Source organism: Manacus candei, unplaced genomic scaffold, assembly GCF_025592945.1.
Source record: "Manacus candei isolate 608988 ecotype Guabito, Panama unplaced genomic scaffold, ASM2559294v1 h1tg000048l, whole genome shotgun sequence".
Lineage (NCBI taxonomy): Eukaryota > Metazoa > Chordata > Aves > Passeriformes > Pipridae > Manacus > Manacus candei.
The window spans coordinates 15,900,001-15,921,534 of NW_026138096.1; the positions used below are offsets into that span (position 1 = coordinate 15,900,001).

Consider the following 21,534-nt stretch of genomic DNA (forward strand, 5'->3'; position numbering starts at 1 on the left):
GCTGCCATTAAAGCAGAGGAAGGTGAAAGGCAGGGGGTGGCACGGGGGGGGACCCGCTGCTCCAACACCTCCCCAGCCCCAGCTGAAAACCCCCTGCTTCCCTCCTCCTCCTCCTCCTCCTCCTCCTCCTCTTCCTCCTCCTCAGGGAGAACCAGGAATTTAGACCTCGATTCCCAAGAGCAGGAGAGGGATCAGTGCTGGGCTGTGCCCTGTTTTGTGCCTCTGACGACCCCCTTGATGTGGTGGCCCCAATACTGCCACATTAAAATTTGACAGGGGATATTGGGAAGGAATTCCTGGCTCTGAGGGTGGGGAGGCCCTGGAATAAATTTCCCAGAGAAGCTGTGGCTGCCCCTGGATCCCTGGAAGTGTCCAAGGCCAGGTTGGAGCAGCCTGGGCTGGTGGAAGGTGTCCCTGCCCATGGTTAAACGGGATGATCTTTGAGGTCCCTTCCCACCCAAACCAATCCATGATGCCCCCGGGGCCTAAACACCCCTTTTATGCCTTAAAGCAGAGTTTTCTCACAGAGGCAACTCCTGCCCCAAGGGTGTGGGTCAGAGGGGCACCAGGTGATGCCCAGAGTGGTCAAAGGGTCAGTGTTGGGGTGGTCAAGGGGTGGTTTTTGTGCAAACAAGAAAACACCTCCCCGGGTCTGGGAGATATTCCCAGATAGGGCAGAGGTTGGTTTTGCCCTTCCAGCTGCCCCCTGAGCCCTGAGGTGATCCCTGGGCACCGTGTGTGTGATCCTGTCTCCATCTAGTGACCCAAAACGAGATTCCAACGGCACAGCTGGAACATCAGGCTGGAGCTTCTCAGCCCAGGATGGACTTCAGAGCTCCCACAGCCCAGGGAAGTCACCCAAGGTCAATGTTCCTGTGGGTGCACTGCAGGTCTGGTTCAATCCCAGGGTTTGGGGCACGGCCAAGCCTGGGAATGGTGCAGATCCAAGCTGGCCAGGGAGGTGGGGAGGATGGGGATGTGCCCACCAACCTGTTCTGGCCTCCAGCTCCATCCCTTGCTCTGGATGAAGGAAACCCCGCTATCCCAAAAGCTCCCAGTGCCCTTACCCTGCTCAGACAGGACGTACTCCTGATCCCTGAAGATGATCCGGTCGGATTTGTAGGTGGGAGCCTTGTGGTTGTGCTGCAGGGAGAAGAGGTGGAGCAGCTGGGAAGGGCGGAGCTGGTCCCGCCACTGGTTGGGCCCGGAGCTGAAACCAAACAGGACCGCGGAATTATGGAACGGGTCGGGTTGGAAAGGCCTTCAAAACCATCCAGTTCCAGGGGCAGGGGACACCTTCCACCATCCCAGGCTGCTCCAGACTGGCCTTGGACACTCCCAGGGATGGGGCATCACCACCTTCCCCGGGCAGGCTGTGTGTGGGGAGTGTCCCCAGCTCGGTGTGCCCGGCAGACACCGGGGGTGTGACGGGATCTCCCCGAGGATTTCCGTGTTATTTACCCCATTTGGGGCTCCTGGAGGAGAACCAGCACTGAGGGAAGTGTAGGTGCCCCTGGTGCCCCCCTGGTGCCCCCCTGGTGCCCCCCAGCCCGGTACCCACACGCAGTATGTCTGGGGCAGCCCGCAGCGCGCCCCGTAGCGCGACAGGAACCGGTTCTCCAGGTCGATGACGGTCTCCCCGATCTTCTCGTCCTTGGACAGCAGGTCGTAGTCGTACAGGGCCACCCGCAGGTCCTTCTCCAGGGGCAGGGTGCAGCTCAGCTCGAACATCCTGCGCGGGGTGGGGGACATGGATGGGAGGGGGGAGCCCTGGGAGGGACCCACTGCCCATCCCAACACCCCAGTGGGATGGACCCACTGCCCATCCCAACACCCCAGTGGGATGGACCCACTCCCCATCCCAACACCTCATTGGGATGGACCCACTCCCCATCCCAACACACCAGTGGGATGGACCCACTGCCCATCCCAACACCCCAGTGGGATGGACCCACTGCCCATCCCAACACCCCAGTGGGATGGATTCACTCCTCATCCCAACACACCAGTGGGATGGATTCACTCCTCATCCCAACACACCAGTGGGATGGACCCACTGCCCATCCCAACACACCAGTGGGATGGACCCACTGCCCATCCCAACACACCAGTGGGATGGACCCACTGCCCATCCCAACACACCAGTGGGATGGATTCACTCCCCATCCCAACACCCCAGTGCCAGTGGGATGGACCCACTCCCCATCCAACACACCAGTGGGAAGGACCCACTGCCCATCCCAACACACCAGTGGGATGGATCCACTCTCCATCCCAACATCCCAATGGGATGGACCCACTGCCCATCCCAACACACCAGTGGGATGGACCCACTCCCCATCCCAACCCCCCAGGGCTGTGTCGTGCTGGCTCAGTTTATCATGGAATCATGGAATGGTTTGGGTTGGGAGGGATCTGAAAGCTCATCCAGTTCCACGGGCAGGGACACCTCCCACTATCCCACATTGCTCCAACCTGGCCTTGGACACTCCCAGGGATCCAGGGGCAGCCACAGCTTCTCTGCCCAACCTGGGACAGGGCCTCCCCACCCTCCCAGCCAGGAATTCCCTCCCAATATCCCATCTAAACTCATCTCCCTGTCCATCCTGCTTTGCTGGGAAGGTGTCACCGGCAGCCTGAACTGGCAGGAACTGCCTCAGGAAACCATGTTTATGGATAACTCTTTTCCAAGGCATCCCACTTGGAGGTGTCCCGTCCCACAGCCCCAAACAGGTCTCCATCCATCCCATTTTTCCTCCAGACATCCAACCAAATTCCCTAAACGAGGAGCAGAAGTTCCCTGGACTCCCTCTACCACCGGTGGGACGGGGATTATTCCTCCCCAAGAGAATTCCAGGTCTAAACATCCCTCCTGGTGTGTCCATTGGTGACGGAGCAGACCCAGTTCCACAGCTCGGAATTCCCAGGGAGAAGACGAACAAGAGCCAAGGGAATCGTGGAATGGTTTGGATGGGAGGAACCTCAAAATCCATTGGGATGGGAGGAACCTTAAAATCCCTCTAATTCCACCCCCTGCCATGGGCAGGGACACCTTCCACTATCCCAGGTCGCTCCAAGCCTCATCCAGCCTTGAGTGCAGGTTGGAATGGGAAGCTCTGGCTCATCCAGCACAATTCCCTCAACACAAAAAACTCCCCTGGATCCCAAAGTGAATCCACACTCACTTCCCAAAGACAGGCTCCAGGGTGCAGGGCAGGTAATTCTCCTGGTCGCTGATGGATTTCTTTCCCACGGAAATCTTCACGTAGGGATCGCACTGAGGGGGGGGGGCAAGAGACAGGGAATCATGGAATGGGGTGGGAAGGACCTGAAATCTCACCCTGGGCCAGGATCCACAGACCAGGATGCTCCAAACCCCACCCCTCTCACAGTTCCAGCAATCCTGGGAAATCAGCATTCCTTTAAAAAGGGGGTAAATTAACTCAAGGGCAAGAAAAAAAAAGTCGGGAAAACAATCCAACTGCACCCAAAAGATCCCACCCAGCTCAGGGCCAGGGACCCCCCATCCCGAAAAAATTCCCTGGAAAAGACACCCGGCACCAGTTCCTCAGCACTTTTCCCGGATTTGCCTTTTCCTGGAGATTTATTTTTAAGGAATGGATGGAAAAGCACCAGTCAGGGAACGGCACTGGACACCCGGGATTCCCCAGGAGAATTCCCAGCCCGGGGGGACCCTGGGGGTCAAATTTGGGTCAGTTTGGGGGTTTTCAGTGTGAAAAAATAGCCTCTTTTCTATTTATTTTTAATCCCCAGGAGTCACCTCTGGGAGATTCCCGAGGACTGGGAAAACTTCATTCCAAACCCATTTTCAAAAACTGGGCAGTTTCATTTTCTTCATACATTTTTCATGTATTTCATACAGATTTCACACTTTTCATATTTTTTTTTATATTTCATGTATATTTCATATATATAAAATTTCTTACTTTTCATATATATATTTCATATCTATTTTATATACATAAAATTTCTTATTTTTCATATATATATTTCATATCTATTTTATATACATAAAATTTCTTATTTTTCATATATATATTTCATATCTATTTTATATACATAAAATTTCTTATTTTTCATATATATATTTCATATCTATTATATATATATATAATTTCTTATTTTTCATATATATATTTCATATCTATTTCATATATTTCATGTATATGATATTTTTCATATATTTCTCTTATATATTTAATATATTTCATATCTGTATTATTTCCCCTCTGTATTTCACATCTATTCCTTCACCTATTCAAATATTTCCCATTGTTTTCATTAATTTTTCTCCTGTTTTCCAGTTGGAACAAAGACAGTTAAAAAGGATCTTTCCCTGAGATATTTTTTGGGGGGGGGGGCAAAGTGACCCAAAGTGAACAAATAAAATAGAATAAAATAGTATAGAATAAAATAAAACAGAATAGTGTAGAATAAAATAAAATAAAAAAATAGTGTAGAATAAAATAAAGAGTATATAATAAAATAAAATAGTATAGAATAAAATAAAAATATAGTGTAGAATAAAATAAAAAAACTAGTGTAGAATAAAATAAAATAGTATAGAATAAAATAAAAAATAGAATAAAAAAGTAGTATAGAATAAAATAAATTTTAAAAAATAGAATAAAAAAATAAAATGGTATAGAATAAAAAAAATAGTGTAGAATAAAATAGTATAGAATAAAATAAAATTAAAAAAATAGAATGAAAAAATAAAATAGTATAGAATAAAATAAAATAAAATAAAATAGTATAAAATAGTTAAAATAAAATAAAATAGTATAAAATAGTAAAAAATAAAATAAAATAGTATAAAATAGTAAAAAATAAAATAAAATAAAATAGTATAAAATAGTATAAAATAAAATAAAATAAAATAAAAAAGACCCAATTGCCTTTTTGCCTTAAATTTTCCTTCCACACTGGCAAAGGAATTCCTGGGGAAGAGAGAATTTTGTCGCCCTTTGGCACCAAAATCCTCCAAAAAACCCGCCCAAAAGCCAAAACTCCTTTCCACATTTGAACTATCCCTACGGAAAAATCCCTGTGGGAGGAGGAGGAGTTGGCTCTGGCATTCCCAGAGTCCCAACGGAGGCAGTAGAGAGGGACAGATCCCCGAATTTTAAGCGGAATCGACGGATTTTGGTCAATTTTAATCAACCTGTGCCAAGATCCCGCCCCTGGAGGCAGCAGGGAGCCCATTCCCACCGGGATCCCGGGATACCTTCCCGTTGGAGTCCTTGGGCTGCAGGTCGAAGGCCCTGACGACGTAGACCCGGAGCAGACACTCCTGGAGACCCCGCGCCGGGAGCTGCCGGAACTGCCGGGGCGGCGCCGGCACGCGCGGATCCTCGGGAAGGGGGTAGATCCTGAAGGAACCCTGGGAAGGACACGGGAGGTCAGGAGCGATGGGCATCCCGAATGGATCCCACGGAATTGTGGGATGGGATGGGTTGGGTTGAGTTGGGTTGAGTTGGGAGGGACCTGAGAGGTCGTCTTGGGCCAGCGTGGGAAGAGACACCTCCCATTATCCCGGGGGCTCCAGCCTGGCCTTGGACACTCCCAGGGATCCAGGGGCAGCCACAGCTTCTCTGGGAATGTCATCCCAGGCCCTCCCCACCCTCACAGCCAGGAATTCCTTCCCGATATCCCACCTAACCCCGCCCTCTGGCAGTTTGAAGCCAGAATGGATTCATGGAACCATGGAATGGGTCGGGATGGGAGAGACCTTAAATCCCATCCAGTTCCACCCAGGGACACCTTCCACCATTCCAGGTTGCTCCAACCTGGCCTTGGACACTTCCAGAGATCCAGGGGCAGCCACAGCTTCTCTGCCCAACCTGGGCCAGGAATTCCTTCCCAATATCCCATTCAAATCTCCCCTTTTCCAGTGGGAAGCCATTCCCTGTGTGCTGTCCCTCCCTCCCTTGTCCCCAGTCCCTCTCCAGCTCTCCTGGAGCCCCTTCAGGCCCTGCCAGGGGCTCTCAGCTCTCCCTGGAGCCTTCTCTCCTCCAGGGGAACCCCCCCAGCTCTCCCAGCCTGGCTCCAGAGCAGAGGGGCTCCAGAATCCTGGAATGGGTTGGGTTGGAAGGGACCTCAAAGATCCAGTTCCATGGGCAGGGACACCTTCCTCTCTCCCAGGCTGCTCCAACCTGGCCTCGGACGCTCCCAGGGCTGGGGCAACCCCAGCTCCTGTAATTCCTGTAATTCCCGGCCCCCTGGAATGGTTTGGGTGGGAAGGGCCCCCCCAGCCCCCCCAATCCCAGGCCCTGGGAGCTGCTCCCACCTTGAACTCCCCCACGACCGAGGGGTCGTCGCTGCAGTCGCGGCTCCGGCCCCGGAGCAGGGGGAAGGTGTGGCAGAAGTCACAGAGGTGCTCGAACTCCTCCAGCTCCTCCAGCTCCGTGTCATAGACCTGCAGGGACAGACGGGATGGGGATGAGGATCCCTCCAACCTCCTCAGGCCTGGGAAATCCCCCCCCAGGGATAAAATCCCAGGATCTCCCACCCCTGCCACCCCCTGGGATGGGGATGGAGAGTCTGGTGACCCTACAATAACACCAGCCCATCACCAAGGGCTCCTCCGGGGTTTCCCACCAGACCCATCTTCCCGCTGGGAATGTTTTCCTGAAGGGCAGGAAAGGTCTTGTCCTGTTTTGGCCCTGCTGGGGCCTGTGGGTTAAATCCTGCCCGGTTTTCCTCGTTCCCAAACAATTCCTAGGGCGGCCCTTCCCCCACCTCCTCGGCCACTTCCAAAGGGACAATTTCCTGAAGGCAGCAGAGCTCCCAGAGAGGGTTTTGCAATGCAATTTGGATTTTCAAAATAGGTATTTTTAAAACAATTATATATATATTTATACTTTTATATAAAATTATATTTTTAAAAAATAATATTTCTATTTAAAAATATATTTTTAAACCAATAATATTTATATTTATATATAAATATATTTTAAATAATAATATTTATTTTTATATATAAATATATTTAAAACAATAATATTTATATTTATACATAAAATTGTATTTTAAATAAGAATATTGCTATATATTTATATATATAATTATACTTTTAAAACAGTAATATTCATATTTACATTTATTTAAAATGATTGCATTTATATTTATATATAAATATATTTTTTAAACAATATTTGTATTTATATTTTATATAAAATTATATTTTAAACGATAATATTTATATATATAAATTATATTTTAAACAATAATATTTATATTTATATATGAAGATATATTTTAAAACAATAATATTTATTTTTATATACAAATATATTTTAAAACCATTATATTTATGTTTATGTTTATGTTTATGTTTATATTTATGTATAATTTATATTTTTAAACAATTATATTTATATTTATATTTAAAATTATATTTTTAAAACAATAATATTTAAATTTATATATAAAATATATATTGAAACAATAATATTTATATTCATATATAAAATATATTTAAACAATAATATTTATATTTATATTTTTATATATTAAACCAATAATATTTATATTTATATTTATATATAAAATATATTTTTAAAACAATACTTACCTTTTAAAACAGTACTTTATTTTTCAAACAATATCTATTTTTAAAACAACACTTACCTTTAAAAACAGTATTTTATTTTTAAAACAATATCCATTTTTAAAACAAAACTCATCTTTAAAACACAACTTATTTTAAAAACAACACCCATTTTAAAACCAACATCCATTTGGAAAACATTCCAATTTTTTCCCCTGGGGGAAACGTCCTAAAATTCCCCAAAAATTCCCAGCGAGGAGATCCGAGGAGAATCCACTCACCTTCAGGGTGTCCAAGCCCTTCTCCAGGTAGGAGCCGCATTTTTCCCTCTCTCCTATGGAAGCGTAAAACTTGCTCCACCAGTCGATGAATTCTTCCTCCTGCAGCACATCCCAGAGGAAAAAAATCCAAGGAAAAATCCCAAATTGCCGGAGCCGAATTCCTGCCCCGACCCCAGTGCCGGGGGTTGGATCCCCCGGGAGCTCCTCCGGCCCCCATTCCAGGGGATTTGGGGGATTCTCCCGGCCTAAATCCGTGACCCTTCTCCTGGGAGGATGGTTCTCCTTGGGAGGGCAAAGTAGAGCTCCCAGGAAAACAACGGGAGCGTTTTTAGGGAGATTCCAGCCCTTTGGAAGGTGCTTTTCCCGGGATTCTCCGTGCGGGACCACGCGGGGAACGAGACAAATGGACTCTGGTGCCAAGATTTTTGGGGACAGGGATTGACTTCCTGGCTGTGTCCCGGCACCACCCAACCCCCCCATCCCGACACAGCCTGGGGGGAAGGAAGAAATCCCTCCAACCCAGACATTCCCAGGAAAAATTAAGGACAAAACCCTCTTCCCACGCTATCAGACCAAAAAGCGGGAAAATCCCACCCAGTTTCACCTCCCACCAGGAAGGACCAGTCGCCTCATTCCCGGTGCAAACCACTCCAGCCCCAGGAGGAAAACCACGGATTTTCCAAGAATCCCAGATTTTAAATTCCTAAAGCAAAGCCAGAGGGGCTTTGCCCACGATCCACGAAACATTCCCATGAAACATTCCCACAAAATACTGATGCCTGATTCTAGAAGGCCACAGAATTCCAGAGCAACGCAGGAGTTACACCAGAGATTTCTTGGAATTCTGTTTGAAGCCAGTGGTGCGGGATTTCAACGGGACAGACGTTGGATTTCACGGGAATATCACACAAATTAACTCCTTTTTTTTTTTGGAAAATCCCAATTTGCCTTCCATGACTTCCCCCGTTTCAGTGGAGCGTCGTGGCTTTCCTGGGACATCCCCCAGGGTTCCAAGGAAAGCCCTTGGATTCATCCCAGGACTTACCCACGGGATCTTCTGCAGCCCCAAGGAAAGAGGGGGGGAAAGATTTTAGTGGATTTTTACGGATGTTACGACAAAAAAACTGGGACAAATTAAAAAAGGGAGGGAAGGGGAACAGCTGGAATGTTAATAGGGAAGGGTATGAATCCATTTGGGAATGGGACAGGCAGGGAGAGCAATGGATCCACCACACCAAGGATGGATTGAGGGATTTCATGGAGCGACCAAGGGGGGGCCAAAATCCCCTCCAGGGATCCCAGATTCATTCCCAGGTATCCCAAATTCCCTCCAGGGATCCCAGATTCATTCCCAGGTATCTCAAATTCCCTCCAGGGATCCCAAATAGCCTCCCAAGTATCCCAAATCACCTCCAGGGATCTCAAGTCCCTTGCAAGTATCCCAAATCCCCTCCAGGGATCCCAGATTCATTCCCAGGTATCCCAAATCACCTCCAGGGATCTCAAGTCCCCTGCAAGTATCCCAAATTCCCTCCAGGTAGCCAAAATTCCCTCCAGGAAGCTAAAATTCCCTCGAGATGCCCAAATCACCTCTGGAAAGCCAAAATTCCCTTGGGACACCCAAAATTCCCTCAGGACAGCTCAAATCACCTCCAGGTACCCCAAATTCCCTCCAGGGAGCCAAAACTGTCTCCAAGTGTCCCCAAATCCCTTCCAGGTAGTCAAAATTCCCCCGGGATAGCCAAAATTCCCTCAGGATGCCCAAATCACTTTGGGATAGCCAAAATTCCCTCAGGATATCCCAAATCACCTCCAGTGGTTTATCCTGGACATGGTCCAGAGGCTCTCCAGGGATCTGTTCCCTGAGCCTGGAGCAGGTGGTTGAGGGACCTCAGACCTCATTCCCTCTCCAGCTTTTCCATGGATCCCATGGGATCAACCCCCAGTTGAGCATCACTTGGGGGATAAATTTAATCCCAAGGGATCAAAGCCTCCAATCTGAGCTTGGAAAGGAGCTCCTCCAGACCTGGAAGTGAGTTATCCAGAGGTTTCCTGTCTCCCCATCCCTGTTCTCCCGGAGCAGGGATCACCACAAGGTGGGCTGGCACCTTTATCCCAATTCTCCCAGGCTGGAATCATGATCCCAAACGTTTTCCCGCTCACTACTGGGATAAAAGTCCAGGCCTTTCCAGCTCCAGGGAGCCCAGCTTTGGAATTCTCTGCTAACACGGGAAAATCCACCTTTAACAAGGGATCAGTGGGATGATCCAGGATTATTTCACCAGTGGGACCAGCTCATCAGTTTTCCAGGAAAAGGGAAGCAGGAGAGCCCCTTCCAGGGGGGGAATCCCAAAGACAGGAATATCTTATGGCCAAAAGCTTCCAGAGATACAGAAATTCCAGTATTATTATTTTTAATGCCTTAAATCCCTGGAATTCCCCAGAGGGCTGAAATTCCTGGGATTGTGGTTTGGGCACACCCAGGGCACTCAGGGAATGTTCTGAGCTTCCTGAGCTTTCATGGAGTGGGGAAACCTGTGGGGAATCCCTGAGGTTCCTCAGACGTGGCCTGGAGGATCCCTGGATCAGGGTTTGGGATCAGCAGAGCCATCGGCTGCCGCTCCCTCCTCCCTCGGGATAACAGGGAATGGGGTGGGAGCTCTGCCTGATCCCCCAGCTCTTCCCTCCCTTTGGATCCCCAAACCCCGTCCTGTGTCACCCCAACGGCTCCGGGGATGTTTTCAATCCCATTTTCTCCCAATCCCGGGGGGAATTCCCTGTTTTTAACCTCATTTTGGTCGGGAAGGCCGAGCTGCAGGGATTTCCCCCCCTGCCCAGGGTTCCCTGTGACCACGAGCCCATCCCATGGGATGCATTCCCAACGGAGATCCCAGGAACCTGGGCTTGTCCAGCATGACCCAGCTGTCCCAGGAGTTGTTGGAATGGTTGTTTCAGTCTGGAGAAAGACATGCAAAGCTGGGAAATTCCCACACCATGGACAAATCAGCTGTTGGTGGAACTTAATCCCTACCAGCACCTTCCAGGGAAACTGAGGCAGGGCCAGGATGGGGCCCAGGCAGAGCCTGGAGCAGAGCAGCAGCAGGAAAACGGGAGCCTGGATCCTTATCCCTGTTCTCCTGCTCACTCTGGCTCTTCCCAGTGGGAATACAGGGAATTACAGCAACAAACCTGCCCAAAGCAGCTGAGCCACCACCTCAGGCTGGGCCTGCTCATCCCTCACGGCTGGAGGCAGAATTCCTGCTGGGGGAAAGCTCTGGAGCTGGGATGGGATGATCCCTCTGGAAAAGGCCGGGATGTTCAGCTGCCCAGGCCTTTCCCCTGGTTCCTCCGGCCCATCCCAGGATCAGCTCTGGGCTGGGCTGGAGGGAGGATTTCTCCCTTCAGGAAGGAATTCCTGGCTGGGAGGGTGGGGAGGGACTGGCTCAGGTTGGGCAGAGAAGCTGTGGCTGCCCCTGGATCCCTGGAAGTGTCCAAGGCCAGGTTGGAGCAACCTGGGCTAGTGGAAGGTGTCCCTGCCCGTGGCAGGGGGTGGCACTGGATGATCTTTAAGTTCCCTTCCAACCCAAACCATTCCATGATTCTACAGTTGGGAATCTTTCCTCCCAGACACCTGCAAAACGTAACAAGTGGTGAGGACACAGCTCCAAATCTGGGATAAAACCAGAGACAGGACAAAGGGGAATGGCTTCCCACTTCCAGAGGGCAGGGAGAGATGGGATATTGGGGAGGAATTCTTCCCTGTGAGGATGGTGAGGCATGGGAATGAATTTCCCAGAGAAGCTGTGGCTGCCCCTGGATCCCTGGAAGTGTCCAAGGCCAGGCTGGAGCAACCTGGGAGAGTGGAAGGTGTCCCTGGAACTGGATGGGAACTCCCCTCCCAAGCCGAGCCATTCCATGACTCCATGGTGGGAATCCAGCATTCCCTGTGGATCGATCAGGGAGGGCTTTTTCCCCCCTGGCCAGGGGCTGTGTCCCAGCTGGGAATAAAAGGAAGAGGGGGAACATTCCGGGAGGCAGCTCCTTGGCAGCCACTCCCAGGAGGAGACATCCAGCGCCAGGAGCTCTTCCAAGAGCCGGTAACCGGAGAAGCCGTGAAATGTGTGCTGGGCTCTGCAGGGAGCAGAGCCAGCAAACAACCAATTAGCCCAAATCACTCCCAGCTTTGGGTCCCACGGATTTGGCTCCGCTGGGCCCCGTTCCCGTGTCCTTCCATGGGATATTTGTGTGGGACGAGGAACGCTCGGCCGGAGGGACGGGGGAGGCACCGCAGGGAAAGGGCCTTGGAGGGATTCCCGGGGGGAATGGGAGCCTCCTCCTCGGAGTCCCACGGCTCAGGGGTGTCTCAGGGCTCCTCCTGAGCTCCTCTCCTCTGGGAGATGCCCAAGAATCATGGAATCATGGAATGGGTTGGGTTGGGAGGGACCTGAAAGCTTATCCAGTTCCACGGGCAGGGACACATTCCACTTTCCCAGGTTGCTCCAACCTGGCCTTGGACACTTCCAGGGATCCAGGGGCAGCCACAGCTTCTCTGGGCAACTCCAGGGGCTCCCCACCCTCACAGACAGGAATTCCTTCCCAATATCCCATCTATCTCTGCCCTCTGGCACTGGGAAGCCATTCCCTGTGTCCTGTCCCTCCCTGCCTTGTCCCCAGTCCCTCTCCAGCTCTCCTGGAGCCCCTTCAGGCCCTGCCAGGGGCTCTCAGCTCTCCCTGGAGCTTTCCCTTCTCCAGGCTGAACAATCCCAGCTTTCCCAGCCTTTCCTCCCCGCACAGCTGCTCCATCCCTCTGCTCATCCAGGTGCCCCCTCTGGACCCTCTCCAACAGCTCCACATCCTTCCTGCTCCAGAGCAGGACCCAGAATTCCTCCCCAGCCCCAACTCCTTCCCTTGGGCAGGAAGGAGAAACCATTCCCCGTGGAACTGCCACGTTGTGGAGCTGCAGTGGGGTCTTTCCCAGTAGGAAATGCCTCTTTCCCATCCCCACATGCCCACCAATCCCTGATAAAAGCCCTCGAGGAAGCCACGAATTGGAAGTGAAGCGATACCTACAGGAGGCAGGGCCCCGGCGGGAGGGAGGGTAATTAGTGCAGAGCTGGTCACGCCCTCGGCAAGCTACAAATCAAAAGGATCCGTTAGCCATGGAATTAGAGGGAAAAGGGGGAGCACACATGGGCAAAAGCACCGCTGGGGAGAAATCAAAGCCATTAATCCAAGGAAATCCGCCCCGGGGACGAGGGGGAGGCCTCCCGGGACGAGGCAGCCTCGGTAGGGTTTGGGTTTTTAGGGATGTTCAGCAAACTGGACAGGGTTACAGGGAATGGATGGGATGTCAAAGGGGGAAAATGTGGGATGGAAAAGCTGTTAATGCTTTCCAGTGGAGCAGGGAATCTCCCTGGCCACAGCGGGGCACGTTCATCCCGGGAGCCCGGGAGGGGTTTAACGGGGTCAGCAAAGCTCGGGACCAAGGCCCAGCTCCAAGCTCAGCCTGTCCTGGGCGGCCCAAGAGCTGCCATCCCTGCCCTGGGCACCAAGCTCTGCCCCTGCCTCCCAAGGGTCATTCCCTTGGAGGTGGGAGAGGGGGACAAACGAGAATATTCTTCCCAGAAAACAGTTTCCCAGAAAACATCAGCCCCATCCCACCAGCATTCCCTGAGCTCCTCCCCCAACACGCTGCTCTGAGCCCCACCCTGGACCTGAAACCAGCTGAAAACACCCCATTCCCAGCTGAAAACACCCCATTCCCAGCTGAAAACACCCCATTCCCAGCTGAAAACACCCCATTCCCAGCTGAAAACACCCCATTCCCAGCTGCTCCACGGGGAAAACATTCCCCGAGGCTCAGCTCCAACCAGGACACCCCCCCAGCTCCGGGAGGCTGCTGGGAACGGCCTCTCCATGATTTATCCAGGAGCAGAAGGACAAAGCCCTGCTCATCCCTTGGGGCTGCACATGGACACCAGGGCTGTCCTTCCCGAGCTGCTTCCCAGGGGAATGACCCCGTGGAGAACAGGGAATGCAGAGCAGGCAGGACTTCAGCCCTTCCAAAACCCCGCTCCGGGTCCACCTCCCGAACTAGAAGGGATCAGCCTGGAAAAGCAGCTTTTCCGTGGGTTTGGGGAGGTTTTCCCATCCCTCCGGATGACCACGGTGTGGTTCACGTGCACATCAAGTGCTCTGAACTCCAGCTGAACTCCTCTTCCCCCCTGGATGGGGTGGCCAACACTCCCCAGCCCTGGAGCAGGGGGGGATTCACCTCTGCTTGTTTTCCCCGTTCCCGAGGAGGACAACAGAGGGATCCTTTGTTCCCAACATCCATCGGAGCAGGGACCAAGGCCAGGCCTGGCAAGGAGGGAGAAAAGCTCTGGAGCCACCCACTGAAGCACAGCCCTGCACAATCCTGGCTCCTGCTTCCAAGGTCACGGCTGGGAGAGCCCTGGGAATGGGCCCCTGGGCTGGGATCCATCCCTCTTTTCCCAGGGAGAAGGAGCAGGATGGTCTCTGCAGGCTGGGAGAGCCCTGGGAATGGGCCCCTGGGCTGGGATCCATCCCTCATTCCCAGGGAGAAGGAGCAGGATGGTCTCTGCAGGCTGGGAGTGCTCCTTGACCCCCCGGATCTGCCCCCAAACGGGAGCAGGGCGGGGTGAGAGGACCCTGATGATCCACCCACGTCCCAGCCCTGGCCCCCTCCAGGGCAGGAACAGCTTCCAGCGCCAGGATTCAGGGGTCAGGGAGGGAGAAGGTGGGAATTTCGGTTTGGCTTTCCAGGAACAAGCTCCCTCCTCTCCCAAAACAAAAAGGGAAAGACAAACAAACAAACAAACGGAGGAGGACAAACGTTGGGGGCAAAGTGAACAACTCGGCTCAGGGCAGGGGTTGTTTGGGAAGTGTTTGTTCCCATAAAACATCATCCAAATCTTCCCCTCTGGAAGGGCTGGAGTGGAGGGGTTTGGCTTTGCCACAGTCCCTCTCCCCCTTTTCCCCCCCCATTTCAACTGTTCCCTGAATTTGATGGGAGCTGGGAGATGTTTTTCCATCGGCTTTAAACCACCCCAAGGAACAACGTACGGATTGCAAACCTCTCTCCTGTCCCTTCCTCTGGGATCTCTGCAGCTCCTGTGCTGATTCCCCGCTCCTGGGAGCAGCCCCTGGAGCTCCAAACGCTGGGAACATCCGTACAGAGGGGGGGTTGTGTCCCTATGCAGGGGTTTCATCCCCCAAAAGCTGATGGGAGATGTGTGTTGGTCACATCCCCATGAAATCCCTGTGAGGTTTTGGGTGGGAGAGCCCCGGAGATCCCAGGGATTCCCAGAGGGAAGGGCTGAGCTGCTCCAGCTCTCCCAGCTCCAGGAGCATCACAGGAAAGGTGCACATGACTACTGTTGTCCTGGAGGATTTTTGGGAAGAAAGCCCTGCCTGTGGGTCACAGAATCATGGAATCAGGGAATGGGTTGGGTTGGGAAAGACCTTAGAGACCATCCAGTGCCACCCCTGCAATGGGCAGGGACACCTTCCACTAGCCCAGGTTGCTCCAAGCCCTGTCCAGCCTGGCCTTGGACACTGCCAGGGATGGGGACTTGGAGTGGGAGCACCAGCCTGGGGGTGGGATAAGTGGCCAGGACAGGACCAGTCCAGGCTGAAGTCCCACAGCCACGGGATTTGCTGGGAACTGGCCCAAATCTTCATTCCCAGCCTGATTTGGGATCCCAGGCCGAGCCCACCCTGGGACAGACCCACGGGGATCCAATGGCACCACGGAATCCTTGGGAATAGGAACGCTGGGGAGCCACCAAGGGGATGCACAAGGAGCAGGATTGAGGCCCAAGTGCCACATCTTCCTGCCCACCCCTGGAGGTGCCCAAGGCCAGGAAAGGCGAGGCAGGAGACACCCGAGGGGCAGATCCTTCCCCAAAGCTCAGGCTCTTCCAGCCCGAGGTTCCCTGCGGCACCCCCAGCCTTTGGAACGGGGGGAAAGGCAATTCCAGCACGTGCCCAGGACACCAAAGGGACAGGAGACCATGGGAAGCTGCACCAAACTTTCCTGGCACCACTCCCAGGGCCACCAGGATCACCTGTGGATCACCCATGGATCAGCCATGGATCTGCCTAGCCCGGCACAGGCAGGGCTGTCCCAGAGGGGACACCCCTGCTGGGGCAGGAACACAGGGATTACGGGAATGGGAAGCTCCAGGGAGGAGAACAGCAGCTCCAGGGGCGTGTCCAGCCTGATCCACCCACGAGGGACAGCTGAGATCCCTCAAACTCAGGGCACAGGGAGCTTGGAGCATCCCTCTCCTTCCCTGCTCGAGCTGTGCAGCTCCACAGAGCCTGGATTGTGGATCCTGCAATCCCAGTCCCACCAGGACCCTCTGCAGAGGGACTGGAGCTGCTGGAAGCAGCAACGGGGCTTGGAAGTAGCAAAGGAACCTTCAAAGGGGAAAACTGGGAAAAGGAGACCTGGCGTGGGGTGAGGAGGATGGAACCTCGGGGAATCTTTGCTTCCAGCCTGGCCTTGGGAAAACTGTCCCATCATCTCCCAGCACCAGTTCAGCTCCCAGTGCTGGGATAAATCCCTCCAGGGGATTATTTATCCCTCCAATCCCTTCTTTGGGACAGTGCCTGTCCTTCCCAAGGGGTGACTCCAGACCTTGTCCAGCCCCAAACCAAACCCCACAGTGAGGAGGAGACGCTGAAGGCAGAGCCTGGTGTGGAGAGAGTCCCCTGTCCTCTCCCAGAAGAGCCAACCCAGCCCCTGACACGGAAAGCAGGGAAGGAGGATGAGTTTGGGGATGTGCAGGTGGAGGGGGGGGTGAGAACACGGGTGGAAGCTCCAAAGGGAGGGAGAGAACCAGCCAAGGCCTCCCAGGGCATCACCCCAGCCCTCCAGCCTCCCGAGATCCCCCAGAGCACCCAGAGGATCCCGTTGTTTTCCATACCTGGACAGGGAGCAGGGGCTCCTTGTCGTCGATGTCGATCAGGACGTCGTCCCCGGGCGTGAGGCTCACGTCGTCTGCAGGGAGGGCACGGCATGGCAGGGCAGCCAGGGGCACCCAGAGCCTTGGGGTGACACCCTGCACCCCACCCAGAGCCCTCACACCCCCCACGGCTCGTGTCGCTGATCCCAGCCCCATCCAGACCCTTCACACCCCCCACGGCTCGTGTCCATGATCCCAACCCCACCCAGAGCCCTCACACCACCCACGGCTCATGTCCATGATCCCAACCCCATCCAGATCCTTCACACCACCCACAGCTCCTGTCCCTGATCCCAACCTCATCCAGAGCCCTCACAGCCTCCACAGCTCATGTCCCTGATCCCAACCTCATCCAGACCCTTCACAGCCCCCACAGCTCATGTCCATGATCCCGACCACATCCAGAGCCCTCACACCACCCATGGCTCGTGTCCCTGATCCCAACCCCACCCAGAGCCCTCACACCACCCAAAAACTCATCTTCATGATCCCAACCCCACCAGAGCCCTCACACCACCCACGGCTCATGTCCATGATCCCAACCTCATCCAGATCCTTTACAGCACCCACAGCTCCTGTCCCTGATCCCAACACTGCCCAGTCAGAAATCCCAAAGCAGAGACACCTTGGGATCAACATCCATCAACCTCATTCAGACCCTTCACTCCATCCAAAAATTCATCTTCATGATCCCAACCCCATCCAGAGCCCTCACACCACCCACAGCTCATGTCCCTGGTCCCAACCACATCTTCACAATCCCAGCCTTGTCCGGGCCCTCCACAGAACCCAAAAACTCATCCTTATGATTCCAGCCTCTACCAGACCCTTCACACCACCCATGGCTCATGTCCCTGATCCCAACCCCATCCAGACCCTTCACACCACCCACAGCTCCTGTCCCTGATCCCAACCCCATCCAGACCCTTCACACCCCCCACAGCTCCTGTCCATGATCCCAACCTCATCCAGACCCTTCACACCACCCACAGCTCCTGTCCCTGATCCCAACCCCATCCAGACCCTTCACACCCCCCACAGCTCCTGTCCATGATCCCAACCTCATCCAGACCCTTCACACCACCCACAGCTCCTGTCCATGATCCCAACCTCATCCAGACCCTTCACAGCCCCCACAGCTCCTGTCCCTGATCCCAACCACATCCAGAGCCCTCACACCACCCACGGCTCGTGTCGCTGATCCCAACCCCATCCAGAGCCCTCACACCACCCAAAAATTCCATCTTCATGATCCCAACCTCTCCCAGAGCCCTCACACCACCCACGGCTCCTGTCCATGATCCCAACCCCATCCAGACCCTTCACACCACCCAAAGTTCACCTTCCTGCAGGTTGACCAGCCTGGCCCAAGGACAGCCCATCCCACCAGCCAGTCCCAGAGCTAAACTCATCCTTGGCACCTCCTGGGGTTTTTGGACCGGGACTAGAGCTGGGCTGAGCTCAAAGCCACGTGGGGAGGGACCCACGGCTCCTCCTGGAGAAGGGAGGGCTCCAGGAAGGCTTGGACAAGGACATGGAGGGACAGGACAGGAGGGAATGGGTTGAGCTGAGGGAGGGTTAGGTGGGTTAGGTGGGATGTTGGGAAGGAATTCCTCCCTGTGAGGGCTGGGAGGGGCTGGGATAGAATTCCCAGAGAAGCCGTGGCTGCCCCTGGATCCCTGGAAGTGTCCAAGGCCAGGCTGGAGCCCCCTGGGCTGGTGGGAGGTGTCCCTGGGCGGGACTGGACGACCCTTCAGGTGCCTCCCCCCCCGGCCCATTCCCTGCTCCATGAGGATCCCGTGCCAGCCCATCCCGTACCTCCGTGCCCGGGGGGCCGGGCGGTGTCCTGGCCGGAGGGATCCCATCGGAAGGGCTCCAGGGAGCGCACGGAGCACTGCCCCACCACGGGCCGGCGCCCGAAGGGACGGTTGTCCAGGACCTTGATGACGATGGGGGGGCTGTAGAGGCTCTCCTTGGGCAGGCGCTGCGGGAACAGGGGGGGGGTCAGGACACGGGGCAGTGGGGCAGAGCTGCTGCCCCACCCCACAGGGAACGGGGGCAGAACCAACTGCACCACAAGGGGCTTCGTTGTGGGGCTCCAGGGCCCTTCACCAGGAAATCCACTGTTATGGGACTCTGAGGTTCTCCACCATAAGATTCACTTTTGTGGGACTCCAGGTCCTTCACCAAAAGATTAATTTTAATGGTGCCCCCAGGTCTTTCACCGTAAGGTTCATTTTTATGGAGCTCTGAGGTCCTTCACCACAAGATGCATTTTTATGGGACTTTAGGGTCCTTCACCATAAAATCCACTTTATGGGACTCTGAGGTTCTCCACCAGAAGATTCACTTTTGTGGGACTCCAGGTCCTTCACCACAAGATGCATTTTTATGGGACCTCCAGGTCATTCACTATAAGGTGCATTTTTATGGGACTTTCACCACAAGATGTATTTTTATGGGACTTTAAGGTCCTTCACCATAAAATCCACTTTATGGGACCTCCAGGTCCTTCACCATAATGTGCATGTATATGGGACTTTCAGGTCCTTCACCACAAGATTCATTTTTATGGGACTTTAAGGTCATTCACCATAAAATCCACTTTATGAGACTCTGAGGTTCTCCATCACAAGATGCATTTTTATGGGACCTCCAGGTCCTTCACCAGAAGGTGCATTTTTATGGAGTTCTGAGGTCCTTCACCACAAGATCCATTTTTATGGGACCCCCCAGGTCCTTCACCAGAAAATCCATTTCTATGAGGCCTCCAGGTCCTTCACCATAAGGTGCATTTTTATGGGACTTGGAGGTCTTTCACCACAAGACGTATTTTTATGGGACTTTAAGGTCCTTCACCATAAAATCCACTTTATGGGGCTCTGAGGTTCTCCACCACAAGATGCATTTTTATGGGACCTTCAGGTCCTTCACCATAAGGTGCATTTTTATGGGACTTTGAGGTCCTTCACCATAAGATTAATTTTTATGGGACCCCCAATCCTTCACCACAAGATGCATTTTTATGGGACTTTGAGGTCCTTCACCATAAGATTAATTTTTATGGGACCCCCAATCCTTCACCACAAGATGCATTTTTATGGGACTTTGAGGTCCTTCACCATAAGATTAATTTTTATGGGACCCCCAATCCTTCACCACAAGATGCATTTTTATGGGACTTTGAGGTCCTTCACCACAAGGTGCATTTTTACGGAACTTTAAGGTCATTCACCATAAAATCCACTTTATGGGACTCTGAGGTCCTTCACCACAAGGTGCATTTTTATGGGACCCTGAGGTCCTTCACCACAAGATTAATTTTTATGGGACCCCCAAGTCCTTCACCACAAGATTAATTTTTATGGGACCCCAAGTCCTTCACCACAAGGTGCATTTTTATGGGACTTAAAGGTCCTTCACCAGAAGGTGCATTTTCCTGGCCCCCCCAGGTCCTTCCCAAGCAGCCCTGTGTGATCCCCCCCCCCCGGGGCCCTCACCACTTCCATGTAGAGCACGGAGACGTCGAAGTTGGGGTTCTTCTTGACGTTCTTGATGACGCAGGACTGCACCAGCTGCCCCCCGCACTCCACCAGCAGGCTGGGCGAGGTCACGCTGGCCAGCTGGAAGCTCTTGAGGTTCCTCAGCCCCCAGGCCAGGATCTGCAGGGGAGGGGACAGCAGAGACTGAGCCACCCCCCTGCCACTGGCTCTGTCACCGAGTTGTGTCACCGAGCTCCTTGGCAGGGGAGGGGAACTCAGGGGTGTCCCTCCATGGAAAGGTGACCCAGTGGTGGGAAAAGCCGGGTGTGCACGGAATCACTGAGTCTGGAAAAGCCCTCCAAGGTCACCGAGTGCCCCCTGTGCCCGATGCCCACCTTGTCCCCCAGCCCAGAGCACTGAGTGCCATGGCCAGGCTTTCCTGGGACACCTCCAGGGCTGGGCACTCCAAACCTCCCTGGGCAGCCCCTGCCAAGGCCTCACCACCCTTTCCAGGAGGAAATTCCTCCTGCTGTCCAACCTGAGCCTCCCCTGGCACAGCTGGAGGCCGTTCCCTCTCCTCCTGTCACTTGTTTTTTGGGAAAAGGGCCCGAACATCCCCCCTGCTCCCCCCTCCTGTCAGGGATTTGTGAGGACCAAGAAGGTCCCTCTGGAGCCTCCTTTTCTCCAGCCCCCCAGGCTCTGGGGGTTCTCTGCATCCCAAGGCTTGGTTTGGATCCCCACTCACCTCGATGGCCATGACCCCGTCCCCTGTCCCCTCTCACCTCGATGTCCTCATGACCCCATCCCCATGACCCTGTCCCCTCCCACCTCGATGGCTGTGACCCCATTCCCAGGACCCTTTTCCCTCTCACCTTGATGGTCATGACCCCATTCCCAGCACCCTGTCCCCTCTCACCTCAATGTCCCTATGACCCTGTCCCTGCTCACCTTGATGTCCCCATGACCCCATTCCCATGACCCTGTCCCTGCTCACCTCGATGGCCATGACCCCGTGACCCTGTCCCCTCTCACCTCAATAGCTGTGACCCCATCCCTGTCCCCTGTCCCCTCTTACCTCGATGGCCGTGACCCTGTCCCCGTGACCCTGTCTCCTGTCCCCTCTCACCTCAATGTCCCCATGCCCCTGTCCCCTCTCACCTCGATGGCCATGACCCTGTCCCTGTCCCCTGTCCCCTCTCACCTTG

General features: G+C 53.2%; 1 protein-coding gene across 1 annotated transcript in view; it reads right to left on the minus strand.

The window, feature by feature from the left end:
• The window catches only part of DYSF (dysferlin), a 96,472-nt gene that overhangs the window by 25,363 nt on the left and 49,575 nt on the right, over nucleotides 1-21,534 (minus strand). Inside the window, exons 38-47 of the mRNA XM_051798115.1 lie at nucleotides 20,348-20,509; nucleotides 18,666-18,831; nucleotides 16,809-16,882; nucleotides 12,925-12,987; nucleotides 7,855-7,953; nucleotides 6,311-6,439; nucleotides 5,249-5,404; nucleotides 3,186-3,277; nucleotides 1,562-1,732; nucleotides 1,068-1,210 (exon numbers count right to left, since the gene is read on the minus strand). Of these exons, the coding sequence (XP_051654075.1) occupies nucleotides 1,068-1,210; nucleotides 1,562-1,732; nucleotides 3,186-3,277; nucleotides 5,249-5,404; nucleotides 6,311-6,439; nucleotides 7,855-7,953; nucleotides 12,925-12,987; nucleotides 16,809-16,882; nucleotides 18,666-18,831; nucleotides 20,348-20,509 (1,255 nt within the window). The remainder of the gene's footprint in view (nucleotides 1-1,067; nucleotides 1,211-1,561; nucleotides 1,733-3,185; nucleotides 3,278-5,248; nucleotides 5,405-6,310; nucleotides 6,440-7,854; nucleotides 7,954-12,924; nucleotides 12,988-16,808; nucleotides 16,883-18,665; nucleotides 18,832-20,347; nucleotides 20,510-21,534) is intronic.